Genomic DNA, 21,965 nt, shown 5'->3' with positions numbered 1-21,965 from the left:
CTTAACAACAACAAATAATATGTTACATAAACCAAAACCTTAATGAAAATAGGTGAAATTGTGAAACGTAAAAAAACGTGTAAGTATAATATAAATAAATGTCATAGATGGAATTAACCCTTTTTGATTTTTGTCCTTAATTGTACAATTTACCACATTAAAAAAATACAGTAGGAAATGAGGGCATTAGACCAAATTCCCACGTCGATAAGAAGAAGAGTTTTATTAGAGTTAATATAAGCGGAGGTGGCAGTTTAACGGTGTCCCTTCGGCGACATCCGCAAGGATGACACGCAGAAATCGAGAAATGGACCAAATTTTTCTTGACCTTTTTGCCCTCCACCAATGGGTTCTCTTTTACTGAATTGCCCTGCTAAGTTCCCTGCTTTCCCATAGTACCCCTGCTGTGTTGCTACGTGTCGTTCTTATATTATGATGCTCACCATTTTCTTACGGTACTCTCTCTGTCTCTCTGCAACTTCCTGCGTTCCGTTGGAACTGGGTTGTAATTTTTGCCTAACTTCATCTCATTTTCATCAGGTGGTTGGAAATCTCCAATTTGGTGATCGGAAATCTCCAATTTGAGGTTAGCGTGGAGTTATTTTATTATATTTACCCTTTTCCTTCGCTCTCTTTGGGATTTTTTCTGAGGATGATGATAACTCCTTGATTTTTTTTTTAACGGAAATTGAGTCCTCGGATATAGTTGTTCTCTTTTATCTTTCTTTCTCATGTTGTACAACATATTTCGCGGTTAATTTTCCTAAATATGGATTATCTGTTGTTTATGTTTGTGTATATATCATATATATTTGTGCGTTGCTCTCAAGTTTCAATTATTGCTCAATCTGCGGAATATAACACTATTTCTGAGTTGTTTGAAGATAGAAGCAGTGGATCTTTCTCTTTTTCTTTTTGCTTCGAGTTTTCTCAGCATCCCAAAATAGCCCCATTTTCATATTAAAAAGAAAAATAAAAAAATCAAGGATCGTTTTCTCGACCATGGCTTGTAATAGACATCCTGGTATGCTGCTAGGTATATAATACTTTCTCCTCAAGTAGAGCACCCACGTAAACAAACTCCGTTATTCAAAATATTTGCAAGTTCTATTATCTTTTGGGTTCTAAGAGAATGATATTCTATTTAATTGACGGTTTGAGTTGACAAATTCTGGTTATGACAAGAAAAAGTTGATAAGTTCTGCTTGTGTCTTACTTCTAGTTTCCAAACTGTTTTGCTATTCTAGCAAGTAAGTACTCTTCGTGCATTTTTTTTTTATCTTCCTTGACAATTTGACAGAAGAATTAATGGTGATTTCATTTTGTGACAATAATTTCACATGTGTTATTTCTAATTTGGTAGGAGTTTCTATTATATCTTTTTTGTTACTCTTGTGTTGTGAGGTTGTTTTTTTTTTTTTTTAATTTTTTTTAATTTTTTATTTTATAAAACTTTTTGGATGATGTTTGGTTAAATCGGAAGTTTAAGTAGAGTATTTCATACAAACCAAAACTCCAATTTGGTTCATACTAGTTTTCATAAATTTTGTCAACTTTTGTTATTACTGCAGCGGTAGAATTTCAGATTTATAACATATGTCCAAAATGTTTTCGTTCCTTAAATTTAACTCAACCATTCATTAATATATCTCTTTTTATTTTTGAATTTATGTAGTTTATAGAATAAGGAAGTGTTATGGCCTATTCCAGATAGTTTTCAGTTCTTCATTTTAGCACAGTTGACTGATCCAATGCTAGCAGCTAAGGCTTCGTATCAAATTTCATGGTGGAGGTCTTGCTTGCCCCTTACATTTGTTCCAATATTGTCAATTTTGGAGGAGCCTATTGTTTCTGATAAGTTGTTGAGTGTTGGGGTCAACACACTTCAGAGATTCTGCTTGCATGCTTTTACGGGCAGTGTGAATGAAATGGCACTTGAAGGGAGGAGGCGTTGCTTATATAAAAGTAGGAAGTAAGTGCACTGTTCACATTTGCAAATCTGAATCCCTTGATTAAATTCTTCTTGGAAATCTTTTCTGGAACTTGTCAGAATAGTTCATTCTATAATTCTCAAATTCTTTTTTTTTTTTTCATTGTTACCATTTGCGTTCTCAACTGAGATATCATGAACAGGCCAAACCAAAATGGAACATTCAGTCATTCTTGTTTTACAATCTAACTCTTGTACCTGTGTGTTTCTCCATTTTAATAATTACTTGCTTTTGTAAGGATGTTGCAATCTATGTTACATTGTTTAGATATCCTTTCTTTTCATTGTAGGTTTAGTTTGATAGGCATGCATTTAGTTTTTCTTTAATTTGGGTGCAATTATTCACAGCAATGCTTTCATGTAGTGCTAACCAATAACCGTTACCTCAGTGTAAATTATGAAATTTGATCGGGATAAAAAGTTATATAGACAGTTTTATTTTTTAACCTTCACTCTCTATAGAGAAAGGAAAGAAGATCTCTCTCGCTCTCTCTCTCTCTCTATATATAGATATAAAGATCTTACGAATTGAGAAAAGGGTATGCTTTTCATGATGCATTTCATCAAATCTATTAATTAAAGCTGGTGATTGCTGCGTTGTGATTTGAAAGCTGAACATGTAGCTGTGATAAATGCATTGAGGAATTGCTTGTTCCTGATAAGAAGGTTTGTTTAATTTGGTCTTCATGGATGGATTGTTGGGATCATATGCTTTCAGTCTTGTAGGCCCTCTTAATGATCCTCATTGCTAAGGGGCGGTGCATAAGTTTATGGTCAGATAATGAAGTAATTTTTTTTTTTTTTTTGTTGTGTGTGTGGGGTGGGTTGTTCATTGTGGGTGGAAAGGTTTTCACCTGATTGATGATGGAGAAGGGGTTTGTTGTTCAGCTCATTGAATGTGGGTTAGGGATGGTGAAGCCTTTGTCTGCATTTGAGCTCCAATGGCTTTGCAACTGCCTGGAGGAAGCATCAACGGCAGGTGGATTGCTCGTGTTTTTGAGAAGCTGCAACATGCTGTTTTAATAAATGTTGTCAAATTCTGGTTGTGACTAGAAAAACTTGACAAATTCTTGTTATTAAATCAATTATAGAAACATGTCAATTAAATCTTTTTTACATTGTAAGGAATTTTGCCTTATTTTGATGAGCGTTTTACATTAGCATTTTATTGTAATTTTAAGGTATTGTCTTGTAGTATGGACTGTGGGTGGGTGTGTAACATAATCGATCCATCAGATGCTATGCTAATCTGTTTTTTGATAAGTCAGATGCCATGCTAATCTCAAATATGATTATGTTTTGTTTTATGTTTTCAAGTATTTTTTTATGAGTTTCTAGTTCTTTTAACCATTTCCATTGTGTTTTCTAAACATTCCCCTGATGTTCTGTTTCCGAGTTGACCAAAATGGCAAGACTCAAATGAAATTTAGTTCCTTATTTGTGTTATCTTGTCGTGTTTCTTAGTTACAATAAAACTACAATATTGTCTTTTGCAGTGATGAGTATACAAGAGAGGCATCTCTATGGAGAAGACAGAGACAGAGTGTGTCCCAGGGACATTTCTTATACCGAGCACTTGGTGTGGTTGGAACGCTCCCTGATGCATCCTTACACATTCCATATCGTCATTATAGTTCTTGGTGCAATGATAATTTCACAAGGGATAAGGTGCATTGTAGTTTAAATTATCACTGATTACTTTTCTTCTAATTGTTGGATGATTGTGTTCAATTCTTGCTAGTGATAAATTATGAAAAAAAAATAATAAAAAAAAAAATAAATAAATAAATTCTTGCTAGTGATAGAAGTATCTAGCAAATTCATATTGATCCAAATGTATAATTAGTTGGCCAGAGCTTTAACTTGTATAGAAATTTTACCTACTTTAAATTATTTAACATCAACCTTTAGATACCTTATTTTGTGCACAATATTCAAGGTTTGTTTGTTATCTTTTTCTGAATAGGAGCTGTGTGATCTAGTTTTATATTATATAATTGCAGTTCATGAGAACTATACCAGAATTTGTGAAAATTGTGGAAGTTGGTCCAAGGGATGGACTGCAAAATGAGAAGGAAATTGTACCTACTGCTGTGAAGGTTGAGTTGATAAAGATGCTAGTTTCTTCAGGGTTGCCTGTTGTCGAGGCTACTAGTTTCGTCTCACCAAAATGGGTACCACAGGTAAATTATGTAAATTTTTATTTATTTATTTTATTTATATTTTTTGCTTTGTTGTGTGAGATTAACATTTTTGCCAAGTCTTTTGCTTTTGTGTGTATGTTTTTAAAGAATTTCTTGCTATTCAATTTAATATTTCAATCCATATTGATTGCCCTTAATATCTCAGCTTTCTTATCTAAGAGGTTTTCTAATTTTATTTTTATGAACCCATTTTGTCCTCGATAAATGCACAAATACTTACATTCGAGAAGATTTTGCTGAAAGACGACCTTTCTTGGGAAGTTGAAAGACAACTTAGTTAGACAGGGTAATTATTTATTATTATTTTTTTAATTTTTTTTTTTTCTGTCTAATTTGTGTTGTATGTGCAAAAGAAGTGGAAGAGACCGTGGACCAAGTTCTTATTTGTCCTTATTGTTGTAACTTTTTGGAGTTTGCTGGGTGTCCCCTAAGTTAGTGTTCTATTTTCAATGATTGGCAAATTGGGCAGATTGGTGGAAAGAGGTGTTCAACATGGAAAGCAACTGTTCAGAAAGAGAACATGATTTCGACATACGTTCCTCTAAATAGTAAATCATCTTAATCTTTCTTATTGAGAAGCTTGTTCAACAACCTTTACCCCCTCTATTCCCGGCTCTTTAATCAGTTACTTTGCATTATGTGATGCATTTAGGAGGAGAGAAGTGCCATTCATTGGATGGAATGAAATTACCAGATTATAAGTTCAAAATAAAATCTGGAGTTTATTGTTTAGCTGGTCCACGGGAGAGGGAATCCCTCACCTTGCTCTGTTTAGATTTTATAGATAATCTGTGTACTTGTGTTTGTTTATAGCATCCTTGTGTAAGAGGTGCTTTTGTAACTTCATATGTACTTAAGAGTTGGATCCCTGTTGGTGCTTCTTAAGGAATTCTATTATTAAAAAACAAAAATACAGTTGTCCCTTGGGTTTATCTAAATTAGAACCTGCTCAGATAACTTCATTATTAAAATTGCAGCTATCAGATGGAAAGGATGTCATCAAAGCAGTTCAGAGTGTTGAAGGCTCTAGGTTTCCTGTTTTAACACCTAATGTCAAGGTAAGCTGTCTTTTATGAATAAGAATGAGATAGCAAAGCAATGTTAAATATCTGGATGGGGTTGTTTGTATTTGGTTTTGCTATATTCAGGGTTTTGAGGCGGCTGTTGCAGCTGGAGCTAAGGAAGTGGCCATCTTTGCTGCAGCTTCTGAGTCATTTTCAAGGTCAAACATAAATTGTAGTATTGAAGATAGTCTTGCTCGCTATCGTGATGTTGCTCTTGCTGCTAGAAATCTCTCAATTCCTGTACGTGGGTATGTCATCTAACTCGTTGCAAAATTACTCCTATTCTCCTAGAAATATAGTAAGCATTTTTGTTTCATGGTTTCACCTATGCTATTTTCTACTAAATCTTGTGTTTTAGTATTGGGTCATCTGAAAATATCACTCCTCAAGAATTAGGCTTTGAATTTCTCTGAAGATCCACTATTCCTTGAATATTTGACCTAATTGAAAAATGAAACTCAAAATCATAAAAGGTGGTTTCATAACTTACTCAGATGTTAACAATTTTAACTTGGAAGGACAATTTAATTTTTTTTTTGTTGAGTCGTAGAAAAATGGTTACTGCTGCTGTCATGATGTGATGATAGATGGCATATTAATGATATCTGGAAGTTGCAAATTAATGTTGTGCTGCTTTTTGCGCTTCGTAATAAATTTTAATCTTAGGGCCATTGCGTTCTCTGACTTATACTATTTATCTTTCCCTTTTTTTCTTATAGCTCTTGCTTTAAGGAGCTTTATTATTATGTCTTCCTTTCTTCTTTTTATTTTTATTTTTTTTGGCAATGCCTTATGTTTTCTTCGAGGTTTGAAATGGTATATTAACTTCTTAATATAGAGTTACTAAAGTTGATGAAATTACTGCCTTTTCCTTCCAAAGATTTTTTTTTTTTTTTTTTGGGTAAATTGGCATGAATTTTCGATTTAGACTTTTGCCTTTAAATCTAAGAATAAACATTTGGGATTTTGAGTCACTTCTGAGCATTATTGCTGCACTTATAGAGCTGTGGGCAAGGTTAGTTTTCTTGAACTATGCACTTGTATCCTGAAATACATGGAGTTGGTTTTACTTCGAAGGAGCTACTATTATTGCAGGGCTTGGGGATTCTTTTAGTCAATTGAAGTTCAACTGTTTTTTACTTTCCAAAAAGGAGAAAATGAACTCTTTTGCCTCTTACTAAGAAGAGGATTACTTATAGTCAGCTTATTCTCTTTACATAATTTCTGGTGCTCATTTGACAATATATTTATTGGGATGCCAAAAGTAAACGATTTTTAGGTATCCATCTAAAGTATCTTGCTTTTTGATCAGTTATGCTTTAAAGATGACCACTAAATGCAATTACTTTTGTAGCCCCCAATTATGAAAAAATAAAAATTAAATTAAGAATTGATTGGCATACCATGTTTTTGAAAAATCCCTACCCAAAGAGGCTTTTGAAACCGTGCACTTCTTGATTTAGTGGAACAACATTGAATTGGACTCTATTATCGTCTATGGACTATGCTACAGATGCATATTAAATTGCTCACGTCCTTGGATACTGCTGAAACCTTGCCCCCCAGTTTCAACGGTGCATACACAGCCAAGCAGCAGCTGCTCTGCCAAGTTTCCCTCTTACACTGTTTTCAACTTTGCATTTCTGTTGTTACTCTTATATTGTTGGATATGCGTCGTAATTTTGACATTTGATGCTTGTATTGCTTCTGTGGACAACAGTGGAAGGCAGATATTTAACTTAACAATTAGCAAAGGTTGGTATCACATAATCTTATGTGCTTCCGAGTTCCGTAGTGAAGCTGATGGTCTTTTTAACTATCTTTATGTGGATCATTTTAACGATGTTCTGTTCTTGCGAATTCTATCTGATAAATCCCCAAAACACTGATATAGAAAACTCTTCTCTTGATGTGAAGAGGTTGCCTTAGACATTAGTTATAACGAGTTACTTTAACACCTTTCTCCAACAGAGTGTTATCTATGATATTTTTTCCCTCAAATCTGTCCAGTAGAAAGGACAGGGAACAGCTGCTCTTTCTTTTATTGATTATCCAAACTTCTATTTCTTACCACTTGGATGTTCAGATCTATACTTATAGCCTCTTACTAACATGCAATGGATCTCATTGAGATAGGATACATGTTAACGTCACCAAATTGAGCAAACGTGGCCTTAAACCCTTGCAATATTGCTATAACAAAGCTCTCACTTAATTTTTGCTTATACATTATTGTGCCTGTCTTACGTTGAATTTATAGTTTGTTTACTATGTTGTAATCTCATTTAATGGTGTATATTGTTGCGTATTCTCCAGCATATCAATAGAAATTGAAAGTCCTGAGTAAACTCTTTTCAATGGATTAGTCTGCTGTGTCCATGCTACTTTAATTTTTGCTCAGAATTGTTGCTATATCTGTGGCTTAGACCCCACATTAGTGTTGTAGTCCATAACAACCGGTTGGAATTCTCTCCTACTAATTCTTTGTTGATTCATTCAAATAGTTTTAGATTTAGGCTATGTTGCCTGGATTCGGTACTTTGACCTAGAGTGCCAGTGTCGACTTGACAAAACACCAGCATGGGGGCGGGACACTGGTATGACACGGATGGAGAAGAGGGATGCCTTTCGTCAATCAAGCAGCTAGGAGCAGAGTTTTATACCTCTACAGCAGCACAATTTGTAAACTAAGAGAGAAGGAAAAGAACTCATAAAGGAAGGCAGCAGTCTTTATGTTTTTTTAATAAGTTCAAAAAGTTATAATTGCATTTTTGTTCCCAAATTTTTATAATTCTTCAAAATACCTAAAAATAATACTTTTCCTTACATTAATCCAATATTTTATGTTCTTTTTCAAATTTTCTTACTTTTATTTCAACATTTTGAACACTACAACAATTATTTCAAGAACTCTTTGATGCATTATCCATGTCCACCGTATTCAAAATTTTGATGATTAGAAGGATCTAACACCTTGACCCACACCCGTGTCCAACACCCGTACTCAAGTCCTGGCATCATAGCATTTAGGAATAGCTTAGAGATGAACTTGATGATCCGGCTGGCTGTTTTTAGTCCCTTACATTTTTCTCTCTTGTTAAATGTTCCTTTATTAACTTTATTGTTTTTATATTTTAATCTACGTTCTTGGTACTGTATGATTTGGTATCATCAAGTAATCCTCATATGTCAGGGAATCAATTGAGTGCTGATCACCTTGTATCTATACAGATGTTGTGCTGCTTTATTTTAGAATTATAATTATAATTTATTGCTTGTCATTTTTAGTTAAAAAAAAATGTCACTGTATGAGCAAATTATTTATCCCTCACAACTTGTTAAATAATAGTATGTAATTTTGTTAGATACATATCATGTGTTGTGGGGTGTCCAGTGGAAGGAGCAGTATCTCCATCAAAAGTAGCGAATGTGGCTAAAGAACTTTATGATATGGGTTGCTATGAAATTTCCCTAGGTGATACCATCGGGGTTGGCACTCCTGGTAATGCTAAAGCTCCTTTCTTATTACTTATTTAATTTCAACTGTTTTAAATTTCTTGATTAGACCATTCATTTCTTACATGTGACTTGGGTATCTGGACCATGAAATCGTTGCTGAAAATATAAATCACTGTAATGATGATGCTTCATGTAGCACAGATCTGAGGTGTACTTTATTTTTTATTTTTTTAAATTGCTATTACATTTCCACTCAAAGTACTAGTTTTGAAACTCATATTTGTCGTCTGCTTTGTATAGTGGTTTGGATATGAGTGCTGACTGCACCTTTGTATTTCAAGGTGTTACTCATTGGAACTTTGTTTTATGATGAAAGAACCTATGTTACCTCCACTTGGGTATGTGTTTTGGGTGTGGGTATAAATCTGAGCATGAGATATGTCAAATCCCAAATAGTTTGATACCGGCACATTGCTAAATATTCATATTATTTAATATTTTTCTTTTATTTTCTAGAGCAAAAGAACATTTTTATGCAACACAGTGTTCAAAATAGACATTTACCTCATTTTGAAAGAATAATCTAACAATATTGAAGCTTAGGCAAAATGTGTGCAAGTACTTGTTTGAATATAAATAAATAAATAAATGTGTTGGCCACATATCTCATGCGGTCATACAGTATTCCGTAAGTTGTGTGTTTAGAACGAGGTATTTGACATATGCGTCTTGGGTGTGGGTATAAATCTGAGCAGGAGATATGTCAAATCCCAAATAGTTTGATACCGGCACATTGCTAAATATTCATATTATTTAATATTTTTCTTTTATTTTCTAGAGCAAAAGAACATTATTATGCAACATAGTGTTCAAAATGGACATTTACCTCATTTTGAAAGAATAATCTAACAATATTGAAGCTTAGGCAAAATGTGTGCAAGTACTTGTTTGATTATAAATAAATAAATAAATGTGTTGGACACATATCTCACACGGTCATACAGTATTTCGTAAGTCGTGTGTTCAGAATGAGGTATTTGACGTATTTTTGAAGAGTCCATGTAACATAGGCACGAACTTGGCTACAGTTACTTTCAACATTGTGTGTGCGCACGCGCAAGCGAATGCATGCCTTCTTTGTCTTTGCCTTTGTTTGGGGAAGCATGGGGATGGAGGAGAGAAATTGTCAGGTTACAGCTAGGGTAAAACTTAATTTTCTCAAACTTCTATAATTTTTTTTAGGGGAACTATTTTCTCTCAACTTTAACATTTGTATGATCTTGTCATCCATGTTGGACGTCAAGTTCATACTAGATTGGGAGCTGTCTCATCCATATACATTCCTTGTGATGGCTGTACACGCATTACATAGGAGAGGCATTTTTCCCGATGGACTTGAATAATCATGGGTCTCACGTGAGTTATCAACAGGTGTAACAATGAGAGAATTTAACACTATTTTCCTAGGAGTCAGAGAGACATGAGAAAGTAAGAGATATCGCCCGAGCTACACATCTGGAGTTATTTGGTGCTAGTTTTTATATATTGTTGTATAAATTTTTAGTATTTCACTTGTTTCATTCTATACATGCTTTATTTTTTTCCCTTCGCCCAGGTACCATAATTCCAATGCTTGAAGCTGTTATGGGTGTCGTCCCTGTGGAGAAGCTTGCTGTTCATTTTCATGATACTTATGGGCAAGCTCTTTCCAATATTCTTGCATCACTTCAAGTAAGCCTTCTTTTCATCCAACTTTTACTTACAAAGCCAATTTTTAACATGAAATTGCATTGATTTCCTCAACCCAACTCACTAAAATGAAATCTTTCCGCATGAATCATATTTTTCCAATCTGCTCTATATAAGGTTAGAGCGTCAGTTAAACCACTTCTTACTTTTTATCTTTCTTAACCTTACCAATGTTAATTTTGGTCCTCTCCTTCCCATAACATTACCTTCAATGTAGATTGTAAAAATGGAGATTTGTATATAAAGAGAATAGAGAGAGAGAGAGAGAGAGAGAGAGAGAGAGCGAGAGAGCAGAGTTTGGGGCTCAGCCCATTTTTCCCATAAATTTTTTAACCCTAAAACATAAAGGGGGTTATATACAATACAAGAAAGACCTATTTACATAATGGCCACAAATCCTATATCTAATTACAATAGGACCCCAGCATAAATACATATATACATATAAGTGTTTTAACACTCCCCCTCAAGCTGGAGAATATATATCATATAATCCCAGCTTGGAACAAATCGTTTTTAACCGATTATGACCAAGAGCCTTAGTAAACATATCTGCTAATTGATCTTCGAACTTCACGAATGGAGTAGAAATGTTTCCGCTCAATATTTTCTCTCGAGTGAAGTGACAATCAACTTCAATGTGCTTGGTTCTTTTATGAAACACCGGATTGGATGCGATGTGAATAGCTGCTTGGTTATCACAGAACTGTGGAATAGGAGTCTTGACTATTAACCCAAGTTCTTCAAGAAAATGTTGTATCCACGTTAACTCACTAGAGGTATGGGCCATCGCCCTGTACTCTGCTTCAGCGCTAGTCAGCATCTGTGAAACCTGTTACAATAGCCTGTAGTAGATTTCCTATCTAAGGGAGAACCAGCCTAGTCAGCATCTGTGAAACCTGTTACATTAAGATGACCATTAGGTTTATATAGTAATCCAAAACCTGGAGCTTATTTGAGATATCAAATAATTCGAAGAACAACATTCCAATATGGTACTCTAGGAACACTCATGAACTGACTTACAACACTAACTGCATATGAAATGTCAGGTCGGGTGATAGTGAGATAAATTCATTTCCCAACTAGACGTCGATATCTGCCATGATCGTCAAATAAATCACCCTCATCAGGTAATAATTTTATATTTGGGTCCATAGGAGCATCAGCTGGGCGAGTACCTAATATACCTGTTTCTTTTAACAAGTCCAACACATATTTCCTTTGAGATAGACTTATACCTTCCTTGGATCTAGCAACCTCAATACCCAAGAAATATTTGAGTTTGCCTAGATCCTTTGTGTGAAACTGATTTTGTAAGAACAATTTTAACCTTGCAATGCCGTCAGAATTATCACCTGTTATAACAATATCATCTACATATACCACAAGAAATATAAAGCCAATTTTAGTATGTTGGTGAAATACCGAATGATCTGTCTGGCATCTGTTAAGGCCAAAGGAAAGTACCGCCTCGGAGAATTTTCCAAACCAAGCCCTTGGAGATTGTTTCAATCCGTACAGGGCCTTTTTAAGACAACATATAGCATAACGAGACTCCCCCTGAGCAACAAATCCAGGTGGTTGCTCCATGTAAACCTCTTCATGTAAGTCACCATGTAAGAAAACACTTTTCACATCTAATTGAAACAACGGCCAATTACAATTGGCGGCAATGGAAATAAGGATTCGGATAGAAGAAATCTTCGCAACAGGAGAAAAAGTCTCATCATAATCAATACCATAGGTTTGTGTGTATCCCTTTGCAACAAGGCGAGCCTTCAATCGCTCAACAGATCCATCACGGAGATATTTGACAGTGTAGACCCACTTACAATCAACCGTTTTGGAACCGGGAGGTAAGGGAACAAGGTCCGATGTCCCATTATAATGAAGAGCATCCATTTCATCTATTATGGCTTTGCGCCAAGCTGTATCAAATAGAGCATCCTGCACAGTTTTCGGAACAGCAGTAGCAGATAACGTGGATAAAAAACAAGAAAATGAGGGCGATACCTTTTTATAGGAAACAGAGTTAGATATGCAGTGACACACGAGCAAACACCCTTGCGTAATGCAATAAGAAGATCATCAAGAGCAGGAGGAGCCTCAATGGGGTTGTGGTGGGGGGGGGGGGGGGTGGGGGTTGCTCGTGATCGACGACTAGACACTTGAAGTGGCGGTGGCACATGAGGTGGTTGTGGTGGGTCACAGGGTAATGAATGTGACGCAACAAGCGACGGAAGCAGCAGCTCGGTATCTAAAGATGAACTATGTGAAGAAAAATAAGGAGTATCCTCAAAAAAGATAACGTCCATGCACACAAAAGCATTACGAATGCTAGGATCCCAACATTTATAACCTTTTTGAGTTCGAGAGTATCCAATAAAGACACACTTAATGGCATAAGGAGACAATTTATCAGCACACACCCAAAAACACGAGGCGGCAATGCAAATAACGGTCGAGCATAGTTGTTAAAGGCTCAAGGTGCACAAAATCGCAAATGCCTCCTGGAGCCTGAGGCGCAAGGCGCAGGCGAGGCGTGCGCCCAACTGAAGCAAGGCGCACGTTGAAAAAAAAAAAAAACAAAACCCACCCAATAAAGTATTAAAGATGCAATAGTATATATAAAGATGTAAAAGTCAACTAAATGAATTATTTCTTGCAAAAAACACATGGATGATGGATGTGCTATTATTATTTAACTTGTCAAATCAAATCTAATTTTCATTAAGTACGAATAAAACGTTTTTGCAAGCTGCAAGCACCATGTTTGGATGCATTCAAGGATGTGATATATTTTCAAATCAAATCAATTTAATTTTCTATAAGCACCATGGTTGATTCTATTTTTCATTTTTGGATAAGTGATTTAACAACTAAACATTCTTTCAATAATAGAACCTAATTATATGAAAATAATATAACAGTAAATCTTACATGAGTAATTATTTCATTTTAACAATTTCATTTTAACAAAATTATTTCACTTTAACAATTTCATTTTAACAAAATTATTTCATTTTAACAGTAAGTGAGCTATTTACAATTTGAGATTGTCTTCTATAATTATTTTAGAGTACACTTCACTAATTTCTTGCAATTATGAAGGAGCATTATTAAATTCTGGTAGCACAATGATATAGCGGGGCCTATACTCAAATATTTTAGCAAAATATGAACACCTTTTAAAAATCACAAAGCATCCAACATCTACATCGATTAAAGCAGGTTATAAGTCCTATGACATATCCAAAATTTGGTGCCTTATTTTCATGGTTGGTAAAACAGTATCCATTTTACAATAATATGTCGGCAATGATAAATACTTGATTTACTGGGAAAATAATAAAATAATAAAATAAATGTGGACATTGATGTAACTCAATTAAATTTATATACGTGCAAAAAAATAAAAATAAAAAGATAAAAATAAATAAAAAAATAAAAAGAAGAAGAAAAAAAAAAAAAACTGCTAGACTCCACTCTCAAGAGAGCCGAGACTCTAGAGAGGAAGAAGAAAAGAAGAAGAAGAAGAAAAGAAGAAAAAAAAAATCCGAGAAGAGAGGAGGAGAGAAGAAGAAGAGAAGAAGGAAAGAAGAAGAAAAGGAGAAGAAAAAGAAGAGAGAAGGAGAACTTACCTGATCCAACGCAAATCTGAGAGATCCGATGCTTTTTGGTGCCTTCGCTGCCTCTATCTTCGCTGCCTCTGTCTTCTACTTTTCTTTCCTTTGCTTTTTTATGTTTTTTATGTAGGCTTTTGTCTTATATTAAGTTATATTAACTAATAAAATATCATAATAGAAATAATAATAATAATAAACAAACGAAACTTTTTAAACAAACAAACAATAAACAAAACAAAGAAGTAAAAAACAACTTTTTACCTCAGGCGCGCCTTTCCAGCGCCTGTTGCCTGGCGCCTTGGTCGGAAAGGCGCACGCCTTTATTAAGAGAGTCGCCGTAAGTGTATCAAGGCGACAACATGGCGCCTGGAGGCTCCTTGCGCCTCAAGCGCGCGCCTCCGGCGCCTTTAACAACTATGCGGTCGAGTAGGAAAAACAAAGAAATAAGGACATTTCCAATTAAGAACGGAAGATGGCATACAATTAATTAAATAACAAGCAGTTAAAACAGCATCGCCCCAAAATGCTTTTGGAAGATGCATATGTATCATCAATGTTCGAATTATTTCAATTAAATGCCTATTTTTCCGTTCGGCTACGCCATTTTGTTGAGGAGTATAAGAACAAGAAGTTTGGTGCAAAATACCACGAGAGTCGCAAAAACTAGAAATAGCACCTTTGACATATTCCATAGCATTATCAGATTGTAAAGGGCGTGTAACACACCCAAATTGGACCTCAATTTCTTTTAAAAATATTTGAAATATGGAAAAAAGTTCAGAACGGTCTTTCATTAAAAACAACCAAGTCATCCTTGAATAATCATCAACAAAGGTAACAAAATAAGAAAAACCTGAGTGACTAGTGTGACGAGCAGGACCCCAAATGTCCGTATGCACTAATTCAAATAAAGAAGATCGACGATTAATGATATGAGGAGGGAAAGGCACTCTATGGTGCTTACCCAACTGACAAGACTCACAATTAAAGTAGACACCGACTCAAGGAAAGGCAAAGCAGACTTCAAATACAGCAACAAGGGATGACCTAATCGATAATGCCACTGGTACACAGACATCTGGGAATGTAAAGCAACAGTGGAAGGTTTGTAATCCAAATAGTATAGGCAATTTCTGTTACTGCCCCCATCAATCGTCTGTTTCGTGTTGAGGGTCTGAAAGACACAAGACGAAGGATAAAATGTGACAAAACAGTTCAGAGCTTGAGTCAATTTACTTACAGATAATAAATTAAAGGGAAAATTTGGAACTAATTGCACAGAGGATAAAGAAATGGGTGGGGTTAATTTAATTGTTCCCTGGCCAATAATGGAACATGTTCTACCATCAGCCAGAGTAACAAAAGATAAGGAACTAGACTTCTGAAAATTAGAAAATAGAGAGGCATCACCAGTGAGATGGGTAGAAGCCCCAGAGTCAATTACCCAAGGGGATGCTGAAGTCTGTAAATCGGACAAGCATGCAATATTACCTGATTGCGCAAAATTAACCACATCAGTAGAGTTGGGATGTGTCCGGTTGACCAATGCACTGAACTCAGCTCGTGATAATGGCAGTGTCACGGTGTCACTAGTAGATGCAGGTGATGGTAATACAGAAGTCTGACCAAGAGAGTGATGAGACCCCGCAAGGTCAGAGGTAGACACTGCTTGATTTGCCCATACTGGTTTCCATGAAGAGTCCAACAGTTCTCAACAGAATGGTTAGTACCCCTACAGTGGCTGCAAATGCGAGTATCACTACGTCCACGACCACGGCGACTGTGACTTCTATCACGGCCACTACTGCCACGAGAACTACCTGAATTTCCACCATACCCTCTGTTGCCACTAGGAGTATCACGACCTCTGTGGAAAAATAGAAGGAATCATCATAGCTGAATTTTCTTTCACTCCAGTGGGCGTCACATGTGATTGTTCTGCAACCCGAAGTAAGCGGGAATAAATGTTACCCAAAGATGGGAGTCCTCCATCACCAGCAAGGATCTGATCCAGAATATTAAGAAGGCTCGGGTGCAAACCAGCAAGAAAAATGGAAACAGAAAATTCCTCACATTATCGCTTGAGAAAGTAAGGATCAGTAGTCAAGGGATGGTACTGATTCAACTCATCTAACAGGCTTTTGAAAGTGCTGTAATGCTCATCGAGGTGTTGACCAGAGAGGTCAGATTGACGAGAATGGAATATCTTTTCATACAATGAATATATGCGAGAGACATTCGTGTCCATAGAGTAAGTTTCTTTAACTGCATCCCAGATTGCCTTTGCAGTGTTGACAACATAAAAATGGATGTAATGGAAGGTTCCATTTAGTTCCACGACCAGGACATAACCATATAGTTATCAGTTTCCCAATCCTCATATGTTGCTGATGTTTTTGATGGAGGATCAGTTGTAATAAACTTCAGCTTTCGTCGGGCACCTAAAGAAATCTTTACTGCTTGAGCCCATAGTAAGTAATTGGAATTACTTAATTTCATAGATGTAATTTGCAGCCCGACAGGATCAACATGTGTTGTAGAAGATTAAACCCCAGTAGACCCAGAAGCAACATTTGAATCGTCCGACATGGATATATGAATATGTAAAAAAAACTTATCTGCATTAAGTTAAGATGCCAAATCTATACCGAAGAACCAAAGAAACTGTTGCACCCGAGAAGGCCAGAACAGAGTTGAACCGGGAACAAAAGAAGACTCGGAGCAGAACAGACCCGGTCAGTAAATCAGGTCGAACGGGCCGGACCTTAAATCGGGTCGGAACAAATCCGGTTTATGTTAACCTGGATTAGGATAGCGAGAACCCTGTAGCCAAACACCGTTCTTCTTTACAAAATCTCAGCTCTCCAGCAAGCACACAGCGGCAGCGATAGTGGCGGTAGCAATGGAATCAACAAGTAGCGACACAGCTCGCGACAGCCGCCGGTGACCAAGCAACGAGCAGCAACGACGACGACAGCAGTCGGTGACCAAGCAACGAGTAGCGACGACGAGAGAAGGCGGTGAATTCGTTGACAACCAAAACGGCAACAACACGAGCAACCAAACCAGGTTTCAGATCTGAGACCAAGCAACGAGTAGCGACGATGAGAGAAGGCGGCGAGCTCGTCGACAACCAAAACCGCAACAACTTCACCACCATCACGAGCTTTGAACGGATCTATACAAGACGATACAATTGCAATTTCCTAAACTCACAATTTCGATCCGCTCTGATACCATATAAAAATGGAGATTTGTATATAAAGAGAATAGAGATACACAGAGAGAGAGAGAGAGAGAGACAGGCAGCGAGAGAGCAGGGTTTGAGGCTCAGCCCATTTTTCCCTTATATTTTTAACCCTAAAACATAAAGGGGGTTATATATAATACAAGAAAGGCCTATTTACATAATGGCCACAAATCTTATATCTAATTACAATAGGACCCCAGCATAAATACATATATACATATAAGTGTTTTAATATAGATCACATCACTTTTCCTTACCCGTGCACCTAGTGTTCTTCTTTGCACATATTCAAACCATCTTAGTTGATTTCCTCTCAAATTCCAATGACTTTCTACTACAATTTATATGTTTGAAGTGAAGTGAGTGATATTGAGGTTAAACAGTCTTTTTCCTGTGCTGTGTACACATGGGGATTGTAAATCCATTCATCCCTACCTCGAGATTGGTTTGTAGGCTTTTCTGGTCTAGACGTCAATCTACTATGTGTTCATATAAGATTAATTGCATAAAACCCCCTAAATTCTAAAAAAATTGCATATCAATCCCTTGTAAGTTGTAAACACCCTGAAACATAAAAATTATAATTTTTTTGCAAGACATGACCATCCTTTAAGTTAGCATTAGAAATAAACAGTCAAAGCATTGACTTTTGAAAATCCCAATTTGTCCTTTTGGATTAATTGCATAAAACCCCTTGAACTTTTTTATATATATATTTTTGCGTATTATCCCTCCTATTCCAACGTAACATTCAAATTTCTTATAGTTCGGAATTTTATGCAGTTAATCTTAAGGTTAATTTAGTAATTCATTAAGACACATTTAATGGCCACCTAACGACAGTTAAGTTTTTGGCCTTTAAACTTCCAATAGTTTAGGGGGTTAATTTATAATTTCTTATGCCTTTGGATGAATTTTTTGGCTTGAATATGGTAACATCTTCTTGATGGAAGAAGGATTTGATTAGAATCATCTTGATTTGGTTAGGTTTTACATATATAATGTTGCAAACAGTACTCAAAATAATTATGTGTTTAGTAGAGCATGGACAAGCAATTGATTACAGAGTATTATATACCTTTATCCAGGATAACATTGTCTGTTACATTCTTAAACCCTTCTCAACCTGATTTTGGGATGCTATGAGTTTGCAATTGAGAGCTTAGATGCAGTCTCTCTGCTAATGACGTTTGAACATATCTATATGTTTGCCTAATGAAATTATTCTGTTAAATCTTTTCTGAAAATAGTAGTTCAACAGTCAATGCCATGTTTCCTAGATTAAGATGCAAGACCATTAATAGTTTTAAACTGGAGAAAGATTGTGTTCTGCAATGTATTAAAAATATAACATTATGCAGTCATCGTATGCAAAAAATTGATTATTATTTACCTTTATCCAGAAAAACATTGTCTGTTACATTCTTAAACCCTTCTCAACATGATTTTGGGATACTATGTTTTTGCTATTGAGAGCTTGGATGCAATATCTCTGCTAATCACGTTTTAACAGATCTATATATATGTCGAATGACATTATTCTGTTGTCTTTCCTGAAAATAGTAGTTTGACAGTCAATGCCATGTTTCCGAGATTAAGATACTAGACATTTATAAATATAGTCAATCACATTTCGAGATGAAATTAATAGTAATAGTTTTAAACTGGAGAAAGATTGTGTTTTGCAATGTTTTAAAAATAGAACATTATCATGTGCAGTAGGAGAGGGATCGACACATCTACTGCCAATTAAATCTTTTGAATTGCGAAAAACTTAAGTTAAAACTAACAAATCTTACACTATAAATCCAGAATAGAAGAATATTCATATGAACTAGGAGCAGTAGGCCAGTTTATGGACAAAAAATGACATGATTTTTCTGGTAATTCCAACTTATAACCTGGTCTTATCTACACACAATTGCAATGAGCAGTTGAACAAGGACACATGATTTAGCAAGTAATATGAAATATCCATTAGTATCACAAACCGTACTGATTTTATTCAAGTCTTAATCGACCTAAATGAGTAGAGAAAATGGTAAGATAGTGGAATAAGAGTAGTTGCTCAGTCAAGCACAGATGGAGTAAGATTTAAAGATAACTATGAGAATAAATGATAACATTCTCCACCCCCTCCCAAAAATAAAGAAGCTGATACAAAACAAGGATGACGCATTTAATGCAACCATAAGCTCCTGAACTGTCTACCGAAGATTACTTGAGTTTTGAGTTGGGACTTTAAAGCGAATGCATGGAAAAGAATCACCATCTTGGAAAAGAATGTTATAGAGGTTATCCATAGAACTTTTTCCAAGACTAGAGTGCTAGTAGAGATCTTTGTTGCTCCGACAATGTGAGTATAAAAGGATCAACTTTACAACGTTTTGCTGGATACATGAAGTGATTGATCTCTTGGTTGAAAGAGATCTTGGATCAGTTTTAAGCTCATGTCCATTATCGTCTCTTATGCAGACATGCTAGGTTTCACTTCCTCTCCCTCTCTTTAGACCCCTCTGTGCCGGAGAAAAGGTAGTTATGCTTTATCTTCTGAATATCTTTGTTTCCAATGTACTGTTTAAACCTGGTTCTTAAGTGACAAATCATTTATATTTTGATTTTTATCGTTTAGTTATAGCCAGCTAAAAAACTGCAGATGGAAGTATCCCGCACACTTGGCAGAAAGTAGCACAAACTATGAGGAATGATGTTGCTCCTACCACCTAAGAAGCAAAACAATCTAGCAAGGAATCTCCCTAATTTTTATATTAATATTACTCTAATATTGATTTAAATTAAATATTCCACTGATCCTAGCTTTGAATTTGATGATATCTGCTTGTGTATTGGGTGTATTGCACTTTGCTACAATGTTTCTTGTATATTAAAGTAATTCCATAAGATATAAGCACCTTTAAGATCTGTTTGAATAAAACAGTGATGCATCATTGAATTGCGTTCAAAAGAGCTTTCCTGGTGGACTTAGATTTAAATGCTTACCTGGTTAATATTTCACATCGTACTTAGTAGTTGAACCAGAGGGAATGGGAGGGAGGTTACTTGAGGTTTCAGAAACCACTTTCACAGTATACTACTATTTGAAAAGGGGTGTATGCTAATCCACTAGTATGTATTTTTATACACAGATGGGTATCGGCACGGTAGATTCATCTGTATCGGGACTTGGAGGTTGCCCATATGCTAAAGGTGCTTCTGGGAATGTTGCTACAGAGGATGTTGTTTATATGCTTAATGGACTCGGAGTTCGAACTAATGTGGACCTCAGAAAGCTCATGTTGGCTGGGGATTTCATCTGCAAACATTTGGGTAGGTCGTCTGGTTCAAAGACAGCAATTGCCTTGAGCAGAATCACAGAACATGCGTCCAAGCTATAAGTTTTTCACATCAATACACATCTGACCGTGAACATGGGCAGACTCTCATACCACATACAAGCTTATAACGTGTAACAAAGGTCAGGAGTACTAAGTCCTTATCTGCATTAGGCAAGGTTTCTTATTCCCACCTAAATGTTCTCCATTTTTCTTTTTTTGTTTTTTCTTTCCGAAAGATAAATGTTGTCCTTTCTTTTGCCTAATAGACGAAGGATGTCTTTTTATTTATTTATTATTATTATTTATGGGAAGGGATAAACTCAACGACACTCAATTGTTGTCCATATGGGGATGTAAATCTTAGACCCTCTCTCGGGTAAGAAGAAGAGTAGGAAATACCACTTGAGGCTACAGGCTTGTGGTGGTGACAAATGATGTCTCTCTGCAACACTGACAGGAACTAAATGAGTAAAGTCCAAACTTTTTATGAGTCTCTCTATGTTTTCCTTGTCCAATAGAAGAAGATGAACCTTAAATTTAGGGGTGTTAAAGAAAAACATAAATTCAAGATTATTTTGTATCTTAATGCAATTGTAGGATTCATAGAATGGATGGGGACATGTTTACATCTCATCATCCTTGTTGTTAAAAAGTTGCAACCTTGTGATCTTAGATAGATGGTGATCACTTGTATTATGATAAGACTCCTTTTACCGTGAAACAAAATGAAAATCCTCCATGAAAGGCATTCACAGATATGTATGTACAAAGGAAAATGATAGTATACTGTAGTAGCTAGCATTGTTGGAAATAATAGTAGTGGTTGGTTGGGGAATGGTTGGTGATGCAGAATGACAAAGTTCTTTAAACCATTTGATTTTGAAGCATTTAATACCCCTTCTTTTATTGCACTGGGGACTGGTCGGCCATATGGGTTTTTTCACCTCAAGAGTTGAGAGCTTGTTGGCAAGATTTATGAATGACCAATCAGAAGAGGCCACCTAAGCATGAAATCAATTAATGTTTGTTGTTAGTGCTGTAAACTATGTGTCCTGTGGGCTGTGACATACATACACATTTGGCTTTCTGTGAATTTTTTGGGTAATTGGGCTGTGTTGCCTGACCATTTTCTTTTCTCCTATTTAATATGGATGTGTGGCATTATGAGTTTTCAAATCTGTGTTGTGTGTGTGTGTGTGTGTGTGTAAGCTTTTGTTGGGTGTTGTGGATTCCTTTCTGGGTACGGCACGGTAGTAATTGGGAGGGACCCTGGGATTTCAGGCCT

At 35.9% G+C, this 21,965-nt stretch overlaps 1 protein-coding gene across 1 annotated transcript; it reads left to right on the top strand.

The window, feature by feature from the left end:
- The first annotated feature begins 453 nt into the window (after positions 1-453).
- On the top strand, positions 454-21,173 carry LOC132290223 (uncharacterized). The gene is made up of 9 exons (XM_059790055.1): positions 454-586; positions 1,676-1,972; positions 3,487-3,658; positions 3,994-4,173; positions 5,172-5,252; positions 5,343-5,506; positions 8,624-8,760; positions 10,333-10,448; positions 20,492-21,173. The coding sequence occupies exons 2-9, from the start codon at positions 1,752-1,754 to the stop codon at positions 20,738-20,740; spliced, it is 1,320 nt and encodes a 439-aa protein (XP_059646038.1). The 5' UTR covers positions 454-586; positions 1,676-1,751; the 3' UTR covers positions 20,741-21,173.
- The last annotated feature ends 792 nt before the right edge of the window (positions 21,174-21,965 follow it).

Source organism: Cornus florida, unplaced genomic scaffold (assembly GCF_030987335.1).
Source record: "Cornus florida cultivar Cherokee Brave unplaced genomic scaffold, ASM3098733v1 CherokeeBrave_3.0.0_Hap2_Chr02, whole genome shotgun sequence".
Taxonomy (NCBI): domain Eukaryota; kingdom Viridiplantae; phylum Streptophyta; class Magnoliopsida; order Cornales; family Cornaceae; genus Cornus; species Cornus florida.
The sequence above is the reverse complement of the archived record's forward strand: the minus strand, read 5'-3'. Positions and strand labels throughout refer to the sequence as shown.

What these genes read in the sequence shown, in the direction of transcription:
- LOC132290223 (XM_059790055.1), top strand. Translation starts at nt 1,752, where the DNA reads ATGCTAGCAGCTAAGGCTTCGTATCAAATTTCATGGTGGAGGTCTTGC. An exon ending in CACCAAAATGGGTACCACAG is followed by an intron (nt 4,174 to 5,171) that starts GTAAATTATGTA and finishes TTAAAATTGCAG; the next exon opens with CTATCAGATGGAAAGGATGT. An exon ending in ATATTCTTGCATCACTTCAA is followed by an intron (nt 10,449 to 20,491) that starts GTAAGCCTTCTT and finishes TTTTATACACAG; the next exon opens with ATGGGTATCGGCACGGTAGA.